We start from the raw sequence: 20,076 nt of genomic DNA on the forward strand, positions 1-20,076 counted from the left end.
AACAAAAGGGAAACAAAAGTCAGAAACACGTCACTCATAACGGATTGTAGCAATCGACCATAATAAAAAAAAGAAACTGGGTATTCGAAAAAACACCAAGAAAAACTGAAAAAGTAAAGAAATATTTTTTAAAAAAGAAAAAAAAACATTAAAAACCACAAGAAAAGCGGTATTTATTCTCCGTGAGGAGTCGCAATTCAACACTCGTTGCCTCACAAGACTGCCACAGCTCCACACAGTCCCAGAAGAAGAAGCATCGACACCTGAGACACGCACACACGCGCAGTGCTGTCGACATTCCAATCACGCAGTATCAATTTCGCGTCGTTGAGCAGGGCGAGGCGGTCCTCTTGGCTCGCGCCGCTCCCGGATTCGGAGTGGTTATTTTCTGGAACAGGAGCCTCGCTTTGTTTGGGCAGCAATCCCTCACTTCCAGCCAGAGGCGCCACGCTTTCTTGTACTGGCTGCGCATCCCCATCTCCAGTGGTCTCCCTTGACTGCAGGGTTGTTGGGTTTGCTCCCTCCTCCGGCGCGGATTGTTCTTCCTCCCCCATCGAGCTTTCCACTTCCGTAGTGAAGAAATCCTCGCTGTGCGTTGTCCCAAATTCACCTGCTCCTGCAACAGCGGCCGTAGGCGAATTGTTGTTTTCGCCAGAGGCGGCTGGTGCTGCTTCCCTCTCACTGCCTGTTGGAGTGCTGGTATTGTTTCCCGCTTGGTGGTCGTGTTGCGCCACGGCAGCCTCGGCGTCTCCCTGTGGCAATGGCTTCGACTGAAGAGCAGCTGAGTCAGCATCCTGCGATTCGGTGCCACGGCCGGATCCAATACTCTCTGCAACAGGGACGGGCGCCTCTGGTGAACTTTGTTTCAAGAATTCCGGGCGTACCGTCCTGCTCCACACCCTCTCTTTGCCGTCCCACCGAACCGCGGGAAGTACACTGCCGCCGGTGGCGGATATCGTGCACACCTCCGCGTAGTTAGGGCAAATGGCGTTTTCCTTATCGTAGGGTGGTGTGTCCCACGTAATCGTCGCCCCACCCGCGCATGGAGTCCAATCGACGTTACGCTTTTCGGGATCTTTCAGATACACTTGCATGCCAAGACACTTTAGTTCCGCATGCATGGCAGCACTCAGATACGTCTCCTCCGGGTCCCTCGTATCTGTCGTGTTGGTGGGAAGCGTGTCCAGACACCACGAAGAGGGCTTATCCCCAGGCCTCGCAGACAAATATTCTCCCTTCTTAAAAACAGCCTCAAGGTCCCTCACTTCCATCACGGGATCAATGATGGGGCAACTGTCCATTGGAGGCTTTTTTGACAATTCAACGATACTCGAATGGCACCAACCACGGGAATACCGATCCGACGCGCAGCGTTTGACACCATCGTCTCTGTTGCAGAACATGTGGGAATATTTACTCAGGTTCAGTTCGGAGCACCTCTTCTGCAGCAGCTCACAGCCCGACTTCCTGCCCCAACCCATCGGCTCCGCCATATCCCAGTTCACCTTGAAGTAGCCCAGGTCAGCAAATGCAGCCAGCGTCAGCTCCGTGTAGTAGCCGGCGCCCCCAATCGGCGCCATCAACTCATCCTTCGCGTGGCGCTGTGACCAGTGCGACTCCAGCGTCCTCCCGTCCCCCTCTTGATCTTGTAGCTCCATGCCATAAATGTCATCGCAGTCGTAGTGCTCCCTCGCTGCCATCGCGGCATTCGTCGAGTTCACCACCACCGACAGTGCCCTGCCACGCACACCGGTAACATTCCTCACCATGCTGCGGCTGGCCATGTGCGAGTGAGCGAACCCGAAAGCATGGGCCATCAGGTGCGCGGCGATGCGGGTGGCGAGGCGTCCGTGAAATAAAACGGCCGGGGCAATGTTCATGACGCCAACGACTGGACGGCCATCCTCCAGCGTGGCGCACGGCAGTGCCCACACGCCACCAGGCGCCGCAGCCACGTACAGCACCATGTCAGAATTGGCAACACCAGTGGAACGATGCTCATCAGGCACAGTGAACCGACTGCAAACACTGCCCGCGGCAAATTGGGGCACAACCAACGGACCCTCCAGTGGCTGGACGAGCAGACGATCCGCATGCAGTTTTACAGCTGCAGGAACAACATTGTCGATGAGGATTTTCCTCTTATTACTGGAAAGTGCATCGCCCTGACAATCGTAATAGTCTGTCAATAAATTTTTCACACGAGAATGATCTGAGCTGCAATACTTCCTGGTATCATCCAGGTCCCTTGTCGACACATTGATGCGGATGGGTGCCCATCCATTCCCCCCGATGACGGTGTATGTCTGCGACGCACTTCCCGTTCCCAAAGGCACGTTTTTCATCACCACCGGCATCGATTTTGTCCTGTCAACACGCATCGCTTTGTCAAAGGTGCAATGGTACGTCAGGCTGGCAGCAAAGCACCCACTGGAACAACACATCAAAGTCAACATCATGAGCAGCAATGGCAGCGCTGCAGGGCACGGTGAGGCGAGGAGCCACTGAACCATCGGCGTGACTGTTGGAAAGGTATTTCTTGGCTTGCTGAGGCAATAAAGACTGATTGGTTGAAAAGAAAATTGAAACGCAAACGTCACCACACAAGAAAGCAAATGATGGTTAATTAAAATACGCCCCTTCAACCACAACACAAGCAGAGATTCAAAACGCACACGTGACGGGAAGCCGAGGCGTGGGACGACAGGCGCACACACTCTCATTGCTCCCGTAAAGCAAAACACACACACAGGGAGAGAGAGAGAGAGAGAGGTCGCCCACTCAATGCAATAAAAACAAAACAGAAACAGTTACGGTGCTCCGCCCATGCAGCCAGGCAGGACGGCAGCGGTGCGTGTGGTGCAAAAGAGAGCACCAACGGGCCTGCATGGGTGTGCATGCAATATATACAATGGGCAAATTATGTGTGTGCTTCGTGGGATGAGGTGAGGGCGAGAGTCCATGCAAGGGGACACACACACAGAGAGTGAGAGAAGGACGAGTGTGTGTGCGGGCGGTGCATGGCTCTCTCACTCACTCTCACGCGGCCACCACCGCAGCAGCCGCACACGCAACAAGAAGAAGAAGCAAAAGAGGGGAGGTGGTGTGGAAGGCCGCGGTGCTGCTGTCACTGTCGCCAGTAGTCGCCGTGTCACCTGTTGTGGCGTTTCTGGTTGGCACTGTTTCCTTCGGATTGGCTTCTTTATTTTCATTTTTGTTTCTCTTCTCGTGTTCCTGTACCATCAGCTGCTGGATCATTGTTCGGGATGCCCTCTTCAGTGCTCTTGTCAGCTTTATCACTGGCGAAATTACCGTTTTCCGTGGGCGATGGTGGCTTTGTTTCTGCATGGCCGTCAGATGGTTCATTCTGAAAATTGGCTGCGATGGGGGCAACGCCCTCATTTTGTGAATTGTTGTTTAACTTCATGCCGCTTTGGGGTTGTTGTAGCTGTTGCACGGGCACGGTATCTTCAGGGCTTGACTGTCCATTCACTCGTGCTTGTGTTGAATCTCCCTCTGTTTTTCCGATTGTTTTCAGTGCCACTTCTGCTGGTGCTTTTGTTAGTGATGGTGATGTTTCTTGTGGTATTTTTTACAGTTTCGCTGCATTTTCAAGTGTCCCTGTTGGTGAATTATCATTTTTGTTTTCTTTGTGTTCTCCCGCTTCTTCTTGTACTGCTTGTTTTGATTTTTTCGTTTCATCTTCATCTTCTTTAACCCTTTCAAATGCTCCCACCCCCCGTTCAGGAATGTTTGGAGGAATATTAACGCCACTGTCATCCGTCGGCTTGACAGTGGAGGATGCATTACTCTCGGAAGGATTATTCCAATTGTGATCCTTGCCGGGTTGAGTGACGGTACTGCCAGATGAAGATTGACCAGCGCTTTGGCGTTGCGACTCCGTTGCCTTACCGCTTGTGGGAGCCCTGGTATCGCCAATTCCATTTGGATCAACCGTTTTTAACGGCTTCTCCTGTTCAACTTGATCTGATACTTTAGGTTTCGGCAGTGGTGCTGGTGGACCAGGCGTTAAAACGTCATCATTACCTTTTGACGTCGTACCATATAATAATTGCTTGGGCTTTTCCGATGTGACTGTACCACCCAATTCTGCTCCCTCCTTGACCCCAGCTTCAACCGCCCTTATTAATCCCATGTGAATGGATAACAAACTGCATTCCGCCCTCGGAAAGACCCCGTCACTTTCAGCATTATTCATGTGCGTCAATAAATTCCCGTTACCTTCACTGCAGCGGTCCGCATCACACAACCGCCGGCACCGCACCACACGGTCAGTCATCATCATCGCAATTAATCCTGTCACTTGCGTGTAGCCTTCAGCAAAAACCAACTCCCCGTCAACGCAGAATGAAAGGAAAAGGAGAGACAAGTCACACAGCCACGCACCGTCCCATCCAGCGATGAGAGTCACGCACACAAATGAGTCGGTTGGAATGAGTACAATTGCAGAACTCCCACACAGCACTGCAAACCAAAAGTTTTGATTACTTTAATATATATATATATATATATTCACCTGCGCCGCTGGCCAAATCCAGAGATTCTCAATAATAGAAACCAAACCAAGTAGGAATACGAAAGGGGTGAATGGAATAATAGTGGAGTTCACCATACCCTCAAAGTTTAACACCAATTAAGTCTATATATATATATCATCTGTTTGCAACAATCGTGACCCGCTCACGCGGCCTTTTGAACTCATGTAGGATCTAAAACATTTATTACTTACGAAGTGGCAGACTTTGGGGTCCTCCAGCCAAAAGACCCCACCGCTCCCCTTCGCAAGTTCCACCCCTTCGCCAAGTCCTGAAGTGTAAACACACGACCGCGTGATATGCCGTCTGCGGAAACCCCGCAGACCGTACGTATGCAAAGGATGCCTGTATTCCGCGAGACTCCAAAAAATCATAAATCCGTCGTGGCTCCCACGTCATGACGTGTGTTTTTGAGCTGACTTTATTTGTCGCTCCTTGCAGCAAAGTATTGTCCACCCAAACGTCCATGGTGGACGGCAAGATGGCGGAAAAGGCCGTTAAGGCCAGGCGTACCGCACGCACCTCGGCCTGCATGATAAGAAAAGGCTTCCTCTCCCATTTTCCTCAGGCAATTTTAACGTCGCCGGAGTCTGGAATAAAAACGGCTCCCCATCCACGGAGCGATGCATCCTTGATGATGGTGGCTGATGCCTTTTCCGTGGGCTTGATGATTCGCTTACGACTATATTCTCGATGATGTGTCACAATCTCTCGCCCAAACCAGCCGCTGACGGCGGAAGGTTCGCCGGGGATGTCTCCAGCACAATCCCCCGGTTAAGTGCGGATAATCGCCGTCGCACTGCCTTGATGAGAAAGTAGTAATCACATAAGCGCGTGCCCAAAATGGCCGCCGCGTACAAAAAGCGTGACGCCATTGCCTCCATTTCCGCGATGGTTAAAGGATTGAGCGCCGGCATGGCGCGTACAGAACGGACAAACCTTTCTCTCGGGGATACCGCCTGGTGTGAGTATGATCAAACTGCACCCCCAGAAAGGTGTAATGCGTGACGCCCGATTCGCGGTCCTCCCTATCGTGGCGTGACGGCCGTCCGCATTACAAAGCACTTGGGCTCTCCACAATGTCGCATCGCTTTTCGACCCTGTGATGTTTATATTATCGATCCAAACGTCGATATGCACCAATGGAGATGCAGCCCAGAGGCGGTGAACCACCGTCGTCACCCCCGCAATTGCCAAGGTAATTATCTGGAGAATTTCTGGGCTGGCCTTGTATCCCATTGGGAGCCGTTTCAGCTCCACCAGCGTGCCGTCCTCCACGCGGCTTCAAAAGAGATGCCGAGTCTCCTGCGGTAAAAAGACTATGAAGGATGCCTTTACATCCAGGCAGGAAGCGGCCTCAGCCATCACAGGCGGCAAATAATGGGAAATGTGTAAAAGAGGAACATTCGCCTCATAAGGGTCGTCTCTGTTCTTGTCGCGCGGCCACGCGATCCATGTTCGTCGTAAACCGGTGGGTTTCTCCTCCACAACCGAGAAAGGAATTGTTCATCCGACTGTTATTGTGGACGAAGCGTCCTCGATTATTCCCGCTTCCTTCAGCAATCGCGCGTCATCGCTGGAATCCTCCGTGAGCTTTTGCGCGCCTTACCGGAGGAGGATTGAGGGAAAGGGAAGCACCCGACGAGTCCTCAAACTTGCATTCGTCTCTCCAAGATGGCCGGGTTCAACCGGCTCATGATCCACTCTAGATTCAATACGGGCACGTTGACCTGCTGTAACGGGATAGCGTGTTCATCTTGTGGAGTGGCCAAACGCGTCCTTTTCGTGCTTCTCTTTATTGTAGCAGCATAATGATTAAAAATCATGAAAAAAACGCTCCTCTTCTCTCAACCAGGGTTCCTGCCCTTCCGCAGTGTCTCCCTTCACATCAATGCGACCAGCGGCAACACCTGGGTCAGCATTGTGGTGTAGTTCCCCAAATATCGAACTATGCTCTGGGGAGGGTCGGACGGATTGACGTGTCCGCCAACAGCGAGATCACGCGTGGGTCCAAATTGTACGTCTCCACGATTGGAGCAGCGTGCCGCAGCGCACCGCGTTTTATGGAATTCGCCGTGGCATCCCAAGGAGCCAAAGCTTGCTCCAAGTGGGCAGTCGTAAGATTCGTGAGCTTTTTGTTTTCTTGAAGTGTCCTGCATAGCTTTATAATGTCGAACGCGTCCTGCCCTCGTGTCCTCACAAACCGCGAGGCGCGGTGGGGATCCGCCCTCGCCGTCTTCGGCGCCACGGACAAATCCAAAATTACGGTCCCGTCCGGCTCCGGTGTGAAACTGTTGGGTGTCAAGGACGCAATCTCAAACAAACGATTCGCCGTTATCCACGCAAGTCGTAAGACAACACTTTCTTTCCAATCGGTCCGGCTGCGGATAACTTGATCCATCCCTTCCTCTGTCAAGGGGCGCGTCCGCTTCGTCTACCATCGCGCCGCAATTTCTTGCAACCCCAGAATCATCATGTCCAGCGGGGTTCAATTCATTTCCAACATAGACCGCAACATCCTGGCGTACTGCCGTCGGATCGAAGGCGCCACGTCTAATATTGCCGCCAAAAGGGCCGCGCAGCTCTCCGCGTTCATCGGCAGTTCGTGCGTGCGGCAAAATTTTGCAAATTGCCCCGCCAGGGACATTCTCGACTCCCGCTTTGACGGCGCACACATTTCTCGAGCCATCACTTCCTCCCTCCTCGTCAATTCCGTCGGCAGTTTGAACGATCGGATGAAGCGTCAGCGGTGCGGTGCGACGACTTCTGTGGGGATTGGTGGAGGTGGTGGAATGGGTGTGGCCGCCGTCGTCCGCCTTCATAAGCGGCGGACAGCCCCTTTGCCGTTTTTGACGTTTGTTTGTAGTTCGGGAAACCCTTTTTGGGGCGCACGTTGCATGTAGAAGCCTTGTATCCATAAATAGGGCACAGTTGGCATAGCAGTGATCGTTGTTGTTGCGATCGAGTTCCCCGTCGATCCATGAGAGGCTGAGCCACCCTCGCGAATGTGTCATCCTCATGAAAAGCCGTGTGAAGGCGGGCACGCGGTTTTTGGATCGGCACACTGGGGTCGGATTTAATCATGATCTGCATCCGGAAGACCCGCGGTATAATCCTGCCCAATTCCATGAACTGCTTGTTGGGCTCCCGATACAATTGCAATGCGCACATCCACGAAACCAGAATGTCAAAGGCAATTTGGGCGTGAGCGTCCCCTCGGTGCCAGTAATCGCAAGCGCCCCAGATTTCGAATAGGATTCCAAGCACGCCTCCATTCCAACTTCGCGGGACCCAAGTGGTGACGTCAAATTGAAGGAAACCCAGATCCTCTTCATTTGAACCGGAAACCTCTTCTGAAGCCGGAGATCGAAAGGGCGAAGTCACGGGGTGAGGGAAACGTGGTCGCCCCACATTGCCCAATGACGCATGAGTATTGACCCGCCGTCGCTCTCCCGTGAAAATGGGTTGGGGAATTGTGGGTGCAGCCGCGCCCCCGGCCATCAAACGCTCGTGGTGGGGTGGTGTCGTTGCGCCATCTTCGGACCCGTGCGCGGGCGCATCTGGCGGCCCTCTCCTGGAAGAGGGAACTCCCCGCCGTCCGGGCGTATCGGCACCCCAAGCTGCAAGCCGCGCCTCCAAGGCACCGATGCGTGCCTTTCGTTCCTGGGGTTGTGCAAGGGTTGCCTCCAAATGGCGTTTGCGCCCCGCAAGCGCCGATTCTCGTTGCGCAAGAAGACCGTCCGCCACCGCAGTGTTGGACGCACGTGCCGAAAAGTGGTTATTCGCTTCCTCCATTTAATGTTGAAGCTGCGCGCTTCGATTCTGTACGTCCGCAACGGCACGGGTGTAGTCCGAGTTTTATCTCTGCATTTCCGCGATGGTCAGTCGTTGCTTGCCCCCCAACTCCCGGGCCGCCCCCACACGATGGGCAGAAGCACTTGAACATCGAAATTTGGTACTTGACACGCCCGGCGCTTCGCCAAGTGCCCCGCATGGGTCGAATCCTCCCAGTGCTTGGCGATCTTTGCTGAAACCAATCGTAAACACGTCATGGTTGCAGCGACGGTTACCGCCGCATCCAACGGCCTGTTTTCATCAAAGAAGGTGAGCTGCAACTGTATCTCGCCATGCTGGCGTGCCAAGTCCAACATACGGGCACCGATGTCGCTGCACACCGTCGCCGTGTAAAAAAAAAATCAGTGCCATTACCTAACATCAACATGCAGGAATATGGTACGGCTTTCGAAAATAAAAAATAAAAAAGATAAGAGAATAATCTTCCGGGCAGCTGGCCGGATCCCTGGCTCCCTCAATCGCGGTCTCCCAAAAGACAGTGCGATAGAAGAGGAAAAAGCTGTAAAGAGATATCTTCGTTTGTTCGAGATATGAATTTATTTGGGCAGCCAGCCATCCTCGCAGGCATTCTTCTCACAAACTCCCATAAAAATAAAGAGAAATTGTGCGGCCCCCACATCCCGCAAAGGCCTCCAGGAGCGACGGAGCCTTCACAGAAGGAAAAACAAAATAAAAATAAAAAATGATTGTAGTGGTGCGGCATTGTTGACCACAATGATTCTGAAAAAAAGAAAGACATTCTCTGACCAAACCCTGCAGAAACACACAAATATAAAAGCCGTTAAAACACTCGCTAACATAATTCATCATCAACGCACTGCGCTAACCTCCTCAATCATTTCTTCAATCTTCTCGTCTAAGCTTTTTGCTTCACGAAGTTTCGGCATCTTAGGAATAAAACATACGCCTGAGAAAACACTCGGTCAGAGCAAACTGGTACTGATGTGTGGTTTTCCAGAACTCCGCAATCCTCCCACGATCAACATCTCCCACACTCGGCGGGTCGACGACATCACATCTCTGCCACCCATTTATCGGCGTGCTGTCTGCGTGCTGCACATAAATAACCTCCCACGACAATCCCTGAGCAAATTCCTCCCAACCATTAAAAAACTCCGATAGATGCTCCGTGAACTGCCGCACGGTGCTGGTTGTCGTGTGACGCTCACCCGCCGTAGTCATCTGCAGCCCCACCAGCGTCCTCCGCGGTGACCCCACGAAGAAAAAGCAGTCCACCAGCGGAAAGTCCCTGACCACCGGTATGTACAGCACCCGATAATTCATATTTTGTTTCGCATCAATTTCTCCAACTCCAGGTATTTCACATATTTCGGTGGGGTGCGCTCTAGGATTTGCTTTCAGCACAGTGTCCTGAATATCATGTGCTGGTGACTTCAGCCCCTTGAGTTCCTCGGCCATTGCACTGAAAAACCTCCCAAAGATGAGCGCGCGCAAACAAAACCTGTCCGTACATGCAGACAAAATGGTTTTTCTCGCCCCCAATACAAACAACAAAAAGCCTTTCTCACTCATTGCCTTTGCCAAAATATTCGCTGATCGAGACCCAAGGAAATAACATATCGGTGCGTTACTAAACCTCTCAGCACCGCGTTCTCCTCTTATTCGGACAATCCTCACGAGTTTTTGGGACGGATCCTTAGAATACCATAGCCCCTCTCCCGGAAGTATAAAGCGATCGTCAGCATACCGAGAATTGATCGCTTCCAAGGCATTTTCAACTGCACCAAATCGTGCTTTAAAATCATTCGCATGAAATATATGCTGCGGAAGCGGCCCCACTTTTTCCATGTGTTTTTCAACCATCCTCCAATATTTCTTTTGCTCATCTGTATCCCCATCGCGCTTCATCCATGCACACATCGCCTTCACATCCATCTCGTCGGGGCAATTCATGATGATTCGCGTGGCTTTTACTTCCGTCTCCCATTTATCATAGTTGTCCAGGTTTGGTGATGACACCACAATCATGCCCCATTCATGAAAAGGCACAAAATAACTCGCTGGCGGTATCCCGTGCCATGTCACATCGTAGATAATGTACCCCTTCATTCCACGCTGCCACAAATCATACAAAACAATCTTGGATGTTATCTTACCCTTGCATTTTATCACCGCTCTGGATGGTCTTGTCAAACACGTACGTCGTATTTCCAAAACGGTGGACAACCACTTGGAGTTTCTCCACATCGTAGTGCAGCAGCTGGTAGAGGAGGTACGAACCGGCAGCCATCGACTTCCCAATCCCAGGCGTCCCAATCAACACACGCTTCTTGGGCTTAAGGTCGGTCCCACCGTAAGTGCTGAAGCATTCGGTTAAATCGTCAAAGACGATCCGCCATGCTCGCTCCACCTCACAGTTCACATAGCAGTCATGAATGGATTTATGCTTCTCCCATTCCCACGAGTACGGCCATCCCCTGTCCGAGGTGAACACCATCAGCCTGAGACGCTCTGCACCAAATTGCAACATACCGTCATCCCTTTCGAAAGTTTTGCCAACTGCCTTGTAAGTCCATTGCTGTTCTGGTTTCCCCTCCTCCACCTTCATTCCCATTCCGTTGCCGTCAGGAATTTCCATCACATGGTTCCACCTCGCATTGTACACAGACTCGTAGAATCCCTTCAGTGTTATCGGTGCACTCGTAATTGTTCGGTACCTCACATCCACGAGGGCTGCATCCAAAGTATCTTTAGTGATGCCATGAACACTTGCCTTTACCTCCGCTGCAGCCTCTGACCACTTCAGTAGGTTGTGCACACCTTTATTGTAAAGGCTGCGTAAATCTTCACAAAAATTCATTTCATCCCTTACAGCAATCTCCATCCTCACATAATTATACAATTTCTTTATTCCATTCAATACTCCCTCATCGCCGATGTACTTCTCAGGGTCCCTAACAAACTCCTCCAGCAAGACATTCCGATTTGCGTCCACGACACCCCTTCCGCCCAACTCCACCGTAAGAAAATCATTCAGCTTCGTGTTATTGGCGCGAACTCTTCTCCTCAACAGCACATCTTCGATCTTGGTGGAAAGGGTAAATTTTATTTGTTGCTCCCGCCTTGCCCTCTCCTCTAGCTCCCACATTGCCCTTTCCTCGGCCTCCCACCTTGGCCTTTCCTCTACCTCCCGCCTTGCCCGCTCCTCTGCCCTCCGCCTTGCCCGCTCCTCTGCCCTCCGCCTTGCCCTTTCCTCTGCCTCTCTTCTTGTTTCTTCTCTCCGTACATAAAGAAGGGCTGTGTCGAGTGCTCCCTTTGCAATGGGAGTGACCGTATCCTTTCCTTCAAAATCCCTCCAGTGTGCAAGCGAGAACACGCCTTCTCCTTTTAGTGTATATGCAGCCTCCAGTAGTATTTTCATCTCTCGGCATAACGGGAACCCCGCTATTGTGCACAATGACGTTTCGCCGTTGGAAAGACGCATGGGGTTCGTAAGAAACCTCTCCATAGAGACGTCCTCATTGGCGTCCACAACGCCTCTGCCGCCAGGAAAATTACGAAGGAATTCATTCAGCCTCATGCTGGTGATGCGATCCTTTCCTTCCAGCAGTACATCCTCCACCCGACTATCAAGTCTCCAATTTGGTTGCTGCCTTTCCTCCACTTCTCTGCGAGTCGCAGCGGGTTGATCGGTGTCAGTATGGGACTCCGGCCTCGTTCTCTTCCGACAATCCCCTTGCGGCACAGTGGGCGCTCGAATCTCCACATTGCGACCTTGTACACTCTCCGGCCTTCCAGGCATCGTTTCTCCCTGTCTTTCTTAGTTGGATTGAGTTAGATCTAAACAATAACCACCCAACGTGGAGAATGAGAAAAAGAAAGACAATAGGCACAGTCATGAATCGAGGCCACAACAAGAGACTCACCCACACAGTGTGACGGCACAGTATTCGATGCACACCAAATGCACGAGGACCACCACAGCGACGGCGAGTGGATGCCATCCACCCAGCACAGTGTTGGAGAGAGCAAACAACAACGTGGTGCGCACGGAGGGTTCGCCCACGCATACCGCTCGCCACGGTCCCGCACCCGTGTGGCACCGCCGTCACCGCGCACACTCTGCAAGAGGACGTTTGCACATAAACCCTGAAAGAAGCACACAAAATAAAAAGTAAATTCGGTGCAGCAACGGCCACACGCAGGGAGCACAAATCATACACACCACAACAGCGATGCATCATGGTAAGCTCCCACACAACAGAAAAGAGTGCAACTTGCATGCTTTATGGAAAATATCTGCGGTGTGCATGGCAAAAGAGTGCCGTCACGCTGCGTTTCATATTGCATTCGCCATTCACGTATCACTGGGAAGCACGCAGCCACCACTCCTCCGTTGCACTCCCCGTGCTGCTCGTGCCGCTCCACTGGAGGAAGTTGTCACCGCACATCCCCCCCACCGTGCATTGCGGAATACAAATCTACCACACCGCATGGGTGCGGTGCCACCCCGCCAATAAATCCCAGGAAATACCCCGCTGCCTCGTGTGGCACGGACGGCAGTCTCATTATGCCTGCGGAAGGCTTTTCTTCCAAACAAGAACGCGACCCCACCACACGCCCGTAAGAACGTTTGGTCCGTCGCACGCAAAGGAGTTGAGCAGGAGAACAGCAGGAAAGACAACACCGGCAGCCATGAGCAGCCCGCACACGCAAACACACCGCTGCCCCGCATATCACCAAAAATAAAAATACCAAAGAAACATGTCACATCCCAACTGCGAATCGCAAGTGCGGTTGCAGCTGACACTCCCACCTCCTGGGCGTGTGCGGCCCCTCGCTGCTCGGCGCTCTAAGTGGGATCACCAAAAGCACCAATTCGGGAAAATTCGACCACCGCCACAGTAGTCACACTCCCCATTTCTCACAAAGGCAAAGGCTTGCAGTGGCGCAGTGGACGGCGGCACGCACAGTCGCAGGGTAATGGACTGCTGCGGGAATCACGCAACGACGATGCGCCCCTCCTTTGGGAAGCCCAACAAAAAACATGTGTCGCGCAGTCCCCGTGAGCAAACACAAATTTAACCGTATTCAGCTCCACTACTGTGGCCATCCGCACACACAGCAAGAGTGCGACAACGCAGGCCAGGAAGCACGGAATAACACCACGCATCCCTCCCATAAAGGTCAGGCGGTGTCCGTGCTGCCTTCAACAATAATTCCACCTCACATCACCCTTCTGCATATCCGCAGCAAAAAGGCCCACACGGTGTGCACTACATTAGAATTTCCTAACGAGCAAACCGAATCATCAGAGTGCTGCCGTCTTCTCAATGTTGAGTAGAAGCTCTCTGATCCTTGTCGCCGCCAGCCCGCGGTCTTATGGAGGAGCATTGCGTTCTCGGCATATCTCTCCATTTACTTCACTTTCCCGAGGCCGCAAATGAAGTGATGTCCCACAAGCAATTTCGACCGGTCTGAAGAACGTGACGTATCAGACTCACTGAAACTGTGCGCGTGTGTGTTATTACGGGCGAGCGACACAATGCTCTCGCACATCCATGTATTCCGATCCTGCGCAACACCATATTCGGCGGTGCTGAAAACGTTGGACACCAAACACGCACAAATCGCACAATGAATGCCTCTGGAGAACAAACTCCCCATTAACGTCGCCGCAGGCACCGTGACAACAAAGTAACAAAAGAAATCCAACGTCTGCGCGTCCTCCCGCAAGAAGGTGAAGACACACACGCTTGTCCCCTTGGCCTCACTCCAACTCCTCAAAAGTTGATGGGTCCGTGGCAGGAGGAATCACGCTACTCCTCCCTCGCTCCCTGTCACGAAGCATGGCATTGCGCATATCCATATCCAGTGCATCTTCACCACCCACATACGTCCCTTTGGGGCATCGCCTCGGTAGTCACCAAGCACGCGCCGCTAGAAAGTGTACTCCCAGTCTATGCTGCTTCTCCTGAGCGACCTTGCTGCCTTGCCGCACAAACAAGTCCACAATTTACGCATTATGACTGCAGACACGTGCCAGTGGGGATTCCCGCCCTTTCCCTCAGCATTGCCAAGGGCGTACGCCATACAAATGCCGGTCATAGGGTAGACACACACAGGCGCTGATACCCGTGACAGTGCGTGAAATACTCGCCGCAGAATGAGGTGCCGCAGGTCTCCGCTCACTGATCCAGATTGACCACGCTGAAGCCCACGATTCCCGTGGGTTTGGCATCCCGATAGGTCGTCGTGGTTCGTTGGCTCCCATGGTGGAGGAGTGCCAAGCAAGCAAGAACCAAAAGCCTGGACACTCTGTGGAGTCAAAAAGATAGAAAACACAGGCTGGCGCGGGCACAGCTAAGCGCTATGGGAGAAACCTCTCAGCTCATCCCATGGAAAACATTTCACCAACGTCACTGCAACATTGGCCTCTTGCTTCGTGGGTGTGTCACTTCTCTCTTCACTCCGTGCCAGCCTCCGTTCAATTCCCCTCCCAGCAGTACTACGCGTCACACGGCGCTGCTTCCGCACAATCACACCTCGCGGCCAATCATCGTGACGCGCCTCCAACTGCAGTCGCATCCAGCCTCGAAAGCCCTCGCACCCTCTTCCGGCCTCCTGTGTGTCGAGAGAAGACGCCTCTCTCGCGGTCTTCGCGTCCTCCCCAATAAAGCTCTGCAGTTGTGCCCAAACATCACTGGGTCTCTTGTCAAGAAGGGAAACCGTGTGTGACGTGACCAATGTGAGCATACACAAATTTAAAAAACGGTTTATAGGCTCTCTGGAGTGCCCTGCGTGCGCCTGCATGTATGATGGGAACACACACGGTGCGAGTCGGGCGAGACCATCGTTCCAGCTCGCATCTCCACCAGGTGAGTCATTGACGGCTCCATCCCGCTTCACGACAAGTCGAATAACAGTGCACACGTAAGTGGCTGTGCTCTGCATTCACATGTGGTTCCCTTTTTGGGTCCAACGTCGTCAGGTGGTGGAAAGAGACGAGTCGTATTATCATTCTTCCATTTACTGCTGCTGCCGCCTCATTTCCCGTAAAGAGCCACTGATCCCTCTCTATTTGGCGATAAAGGGTCCTCACGCATGGGATTCATCCTGTCTCGTGTGGCATGAGGAACAGCAGAGAGTCCCCAACGTTGCCAATGCGGGATTGACCGTCCAGTGCGGTGAATACAACACGCTGGATCTGTCGGAGGATCGTCGTGCACAATTCAGTCCGCCCGTAGCGGATACAATCCTCGGGCAGCCACGCCTGTGCAGAACAGAACACCCTTTTGGAAAACGCCGAGCAGCTCCACCGAAGTGTCGGAAAAACTCACAAAAAGAGGTCCGGTCAACCTGCGGCACATTACCGTGCAACTTTAATACCCTGACAGCGAGAAGAGCGTTTCTACCTGAGAGTGTTCGCCCCATCATTATCCTCATCACTGTTCAAATCATCTCAACAGCCAACAATGGCATCGCTCTCGTATTGCTCATGCCCGTTGGCCCCCTCCACCCGCCGCATCACGTCCGTATGAATAAAGTCTCGTCATGCACAGCGATGCGCCCCCTCGTTTCAGATAAATACCAATATTTTATAGTCACCAAGGTAGCAGTTCAGTTCTCCCTCCATAGACACACCTCATAGAGGACGTCCTTCTGTTCCCTTTGCCGAATCAACGCACCGCACCCAGTGGAATAAGCCGTGGTAGTTTCACCAAAAAACAAGTGTTCGATTCCCACAGTAGCGAATACTCTGCGTGATATGGAACGCACAGTTTGTTGTGCTAGTACACCGCCTCGACGGCCGCCTCGCAATGGTGCAAAGATGTCTTTGCCCCCGCCTGGGTGAGGCCTAAGCCCCACATTACACGCACACAGAGAAGCACACGGCGCATTTGAAAATATATTAATATTTTTTCACGGCACATCTATGGAAAGGAGCACCACCCCCGTATGCATGTTGGCAAAGCAATGGCCCCACAACGACGGTGCTAAAAACACGCATCCAGAAACAGAGGAAAGAGAAGAAGGGTGTGGAACACCCACAAGAAATGATGGATAGCCCACTTAAACCCGACAGCAAAGAAAAGGAAAAAAGCAGCAGCAGCAGCAGTAGTACTGGTGATGACCATCATTTCCCTTTTTTCTTCCCTTTACTCGCTAATAACCCAAACACGTGGGGTTCAAAAGTCCTTTTCACGGAAAATTGTGCGGCAGTTAGCCTCTCTTCAACCAGCTGCCTCAATACATCTAAAAGAGCACAGAAGAAAACCACAAATAGCCATGGGAAAAAAAAGAGAGAAAAACAATAAAAGATCCCACGGCATTAGTACGGAGGAGGAACGACACGCTTTTCGCACAATTAGTCGTAAATTCGGCCAGAGCAAAAGAGATCCAGGCCCGAGCAAACTCGGACGCCACAGGCGGTTATTGTGCTCCTTTCAGGCTTTTCAGCCAGCTCCTGTTCCACTCGAAGGAAGAGGGCTGGCGGAATGTGATCCTCGCCGCAAAGAGTTGCTTCATCGAGGGCCAACAAAACAAATCCTCGCATATTGCGAATGTCAAGTGGGCCACCCCACCGCATTTCCACGTCATTATCGCTCGGCTGCGCACGCGCGTCTCTTCACGCACCCCGTCGTTCCTCAATAAGCCTTTCCGCAGGAGTTCTCAAATGCAGTAGACGCTTGAGAGCAACAAGCCAGGCCTCGCAGTCGCTGTCAGTCTCACAAACTACCTCCAGTGATTTCCCACCGCGAAGCAAAAGTGCGAATGCGCGGTGGTTGTCTGTTCCAAGGCTGGACGGAGTGAAGTTTTGCGTGGGATCATGGCGGTGCGTCCCATTGTCAAAAACTGCCTCCTGGCGTGTTTTTGCCAGCTGTGCCTCGCCGCTGTAGTTCACAAATGAGGTTGTGGACAGGCCGATGAGAACTTTTTCGATGTCACGTATCCAAATGATGACTGGAGGACGTTTGCGATTTACCGGGAATCCCTGATGGTCCAGATCACAGGAATGAATACGTTTGCAGTCCTCCGAGAGAAAATATAGGCGTCTGCAAGCATTGCCCTTGCTTGGTATCTTTGTCACGCGGACCCCGTTGCGTAATTAATTCAGCACCTGATCCACAACAGAACTGAGGTGGCGTTCCGTTGTCTCGGCATCATGCAGTTTTCCATTTTCCTTTCCCACGTAGTCATCAAGCATACGCTGTCGATAAACCTCGAGTCCTCGTCCCAGCCTCTCCTTTCGGGCCCGTTCCTCTTCAGCGCTGGCCAAGTATGTCTGTTCCTCTTGCGTGAAGACCTCGTCAAACTGGCGTCGAATGATGTCCGTCTCCTCCGGGTTCACAGGAATGTCTTCAAGGGAAATGAGCTTCGGCAAATACTCCTCGATCATTTTGATTTCGGCTGCAAGAGCCCTCTCGGCGACGTCCTCCTTGGCTGTCGCCTGCTCGCGCTTCTTCTTCCGCTCCTCGGCCAACAGACGCACCTGTTCCAGGACTTTTGCATTCATTTCCTTAATCTGATGGATCCACTGCCTCCGCTGGCGACACCGCCTCAATAGAATGCCGCTCCCGCATGATGGCCTCTCGCCCCCTCGCCCCGTCAAGTTGAACCATCTCGAGCTGCTGTTCCCTCGTCTCAATGGCGCTCTGCCGTAGGCTGAGTTCTTGCTCCAGCTGCTGCATCGCCTGCCGCAACCTCTCCGAGGCACTCTCCTCGTCCTGTTTCCTCGTTCGGATCTTCTCCAGCGTATGCTCGTACTCCCAAATGCGGTTTTCGCGGTCGGCCTGCAGAGCACTGCTCTCCCGCTTTTTCGCCTCCAGAGTCTTCTGAAGTTCATCCAACGTGGCCCCACCTCTCTGCTCAAGCTCTTTGATCATCTTCTCCGCCTCATGCTTGGCGCGCTCGCAAAACACACTCAACTGCCATTTCCGCTCCTCCTCACGGTTGCTCTGAATGGCGTTGACGCGCTTCATCCCTTCCTCCTCCATGCCTGAAATGGACCTGTTGGATTCATAGCCACAATGCCTGTAGTCGTACACGGTCCGGGCAATCATGAGTTCATCCCGCAACTCCATGATGTCCTGATCAAGACGCCACCTCTCAACGGCAAGATCCCTTGTGGCGGATCCAATTCCGGTCGAGCCAAGAATATTGCCAACACGACGAGTCGTGGAGAGACAATGGAACGATTCCTCCGCCCACACGGCATCCGAAAAAAGGTGAGTCAATAAAACCGTCTCGGTAGAACCAGTGAGGCTATTGTTGCGGTTACCTTTTTCCGTGTTGTACGCTCGGCGCAACAACTCACTGAGTTCTGACATGCCGAAGGGAACACGCAGACGACGGCGGCGAATGCCGGAGACAATTCCTGCTGCCGACACCAGTGTTCGCTGGGCCCCTTCGTAGTGTAGCTGCGCAGTGGCATCAATGCCACACAAAGCGGGCCGTTCGGCATCTCCCAAGGCGACAAATGTCAGGGAGTTTGCATCCATGTAATCTGCAAACTCCGCCTCACCATCATGGCGGTGAAGCTGAAGAACGACGGTGTCGGGCAAATACAAGGGCATTGCCTCCAGCTCAGGCGTTGACTGCTTTTCACACAGCATGGGGAAAAAGCTATTTCTCATAGTTTTTGACGATAAATTCCATCGCCGCTCGAACGTCGCCGGCCAATGAGACACAAATTCGCGCCACCATTCGCACACGAGGTCCCTCCTTCACGGAGTCGACAATAACTCCGAGCTCCTTGTCGGCGTCAAGAAGGTCTGCGCAGTGCTCTGTTGACCCAATGACGTGGCATGAGAGGGCAAAAATGCCCTTTTTGGCGCCCAGCCGAATAAATTCAGTGATGACTCAAGCAGCATATCCTTCTCCAGCTGCAGAGCCGTACATGAGTTGTCGCTTTGGTGACGAACGCACGCCGTAGCTGAAGGCCACCATGTTCTTGCGTTCCTGAGTAAAGTTGAGGGCGGCAGTGGCACGCAATTTTCGGAAGAGTGTACTTGCGTCCGGCACGTCCAACGCCACATCGACCTCAAACAAGGCCGCAGCAACCGCAATTCCGGCATCCCTCAGGGGCTGGGGGCAATTGAACTGCACCGTGTTGCCGTCCACTCGCATTGTCGCGGGGAGCTGCGAGGACGGCGTCGTGGTTTGGTGGGAGCAGAAACGGCTTTCGCCTCCATTGGAAGAATATCACCTTGAATGCTGCGCTGTGCGTTTGTCGCATGCACAAAAAAAGGTCAAAGACAGAAAGAAAGAAAAGAAGAGAAGAGAGAGAGAGGGAAACAACACTGAATAATCTTCTGGGCCACTGACCGGATCCTGTAATCACCCAAAAAGGAAAGGAGAAAAAAGCGGTAAATGAAGAGGCAATGAGTTCTCCGTAATGTTTTCTCCAAAATATATACACATTCTGCTAATCACTGCCGTGGAATTCTGCACATATTTAGAATTAGAAACACTTATCCCCCGCGAAGCAGCAGGCCTTTGGGGCTCCTCCACCCACAAGAAAACGCTGCAAGGTGGGGATCACAAAGTGGGTGGGTGGGAAGGAAAAAATAAAAATAAAAAAAATAATCCTTTCGTCTGGCAGCTGTCGGCTCCCTGACTCCCTCAATCGCGGTCTCCCAAAAGACCGTGCGATAGAAGAGGAAAAAGTTGCGAAGAGATATCTTCGTTTGTGCGAGATATG

General features: G+C 52.5%; 1 protein-coding gene and 5 pseudogenes across 1 annotated transcript, besides 15 other annotated features; all 6 read right to left on the reverse strand.

Moving 5' to 3' along the window:
• Positions 1-4,224: part of a sequence feature (areas not merged during assembly with more than two copies in the genome that could not be assigned to a particular haplotype) that runs on past the window's edge.
• Positions 120-155: a sequence feature (AT_rich).
• Tc00.1047053510307.10 (surface protease GP63, putative) lies at positions 213-2,723 on the reverse strand (the record flags this gene model as incomplete). The annotated part of the gene is made up of 1 exon (XM_815086.1): positions 213-2,723. One exon carries the CDS (start codon positions 2,721-2,723, stop codon positions 213-215), a length of 2,511 nt encoding a protein of 836 aa, XP_820179.1.
• Positions 3,038-4,306, reverse strand: Tc00.1047053510307.19 (annotated as a pseudogene).
• Positions 3,636-3,714: a sequence feature (CT-rich).
• Positions 4,225-4,756: a sequence feature (haploid, Esmeraldo-like haplotype).
• Positions 4,514-4,533: a microsatellite.
• Positions 4,693-4,794: a mobile genetic element.
• Positions 4,698-8,996: a mobile genetic element.
• Positions 4,757-11,179: a sequence feature (areas not merged during assembly with more than two copies in the genome that could not be assigned to a particular haplotype).
• Positions 8,809-8,995: a mobile genetic element.
• Tc00.1047053510307.60 lies at positions 9,304-12,174 on the reverse strand (annotated as a pseudogene).
• Positions 11,180-12,188: a sequence feature (heterozygous, Esmeraldo-like haplotype).
• Positions 11,494-11,654: a sequence feature (CT-rich).
• Positions 12,189-20,076: part of a sequence feature (areas not merged during assembly with more than two copies in the genome that could not be assigned to a particular haplotype) that runs on past the window's edge.
• Tc00.1047053510307.77 lies at positions 14,143-14,646 on the reverse strand (annotated as a pseudogene).
• Tc00.1047053510307.94 lies at positions 14,790-15,818 on the reverse strand (annotated as a pseudogene).
• Tc00.1047053510307.110 lies at positions 16,703-19,567 on the reverse strand (annotated as a pseudogene).
• Positions 19,627-19,670: a sequence feature (GA-rich).
• Positions 19,679-20,076: part of a mobile genetic element that runs on past the window's edge.
• Positions 19,938-19,962: a sequence feature (AT_rich).

This window comes from Trypanosoma cruzi, genomic scaffold, assembly GCF_000209065.1.
Source record: "Trypanosoma cruzi strain CL Brener 1047053516709 genomic scaffold, whole genome shotgun sequence".
Classification (NCBI taxonomy): Eukaryota; Euglenozoa; class Kinetoplastea; order Trypanosomatida; family Trypanosomatidae; genus Trypanosoma; species Trypanosoma cruzi.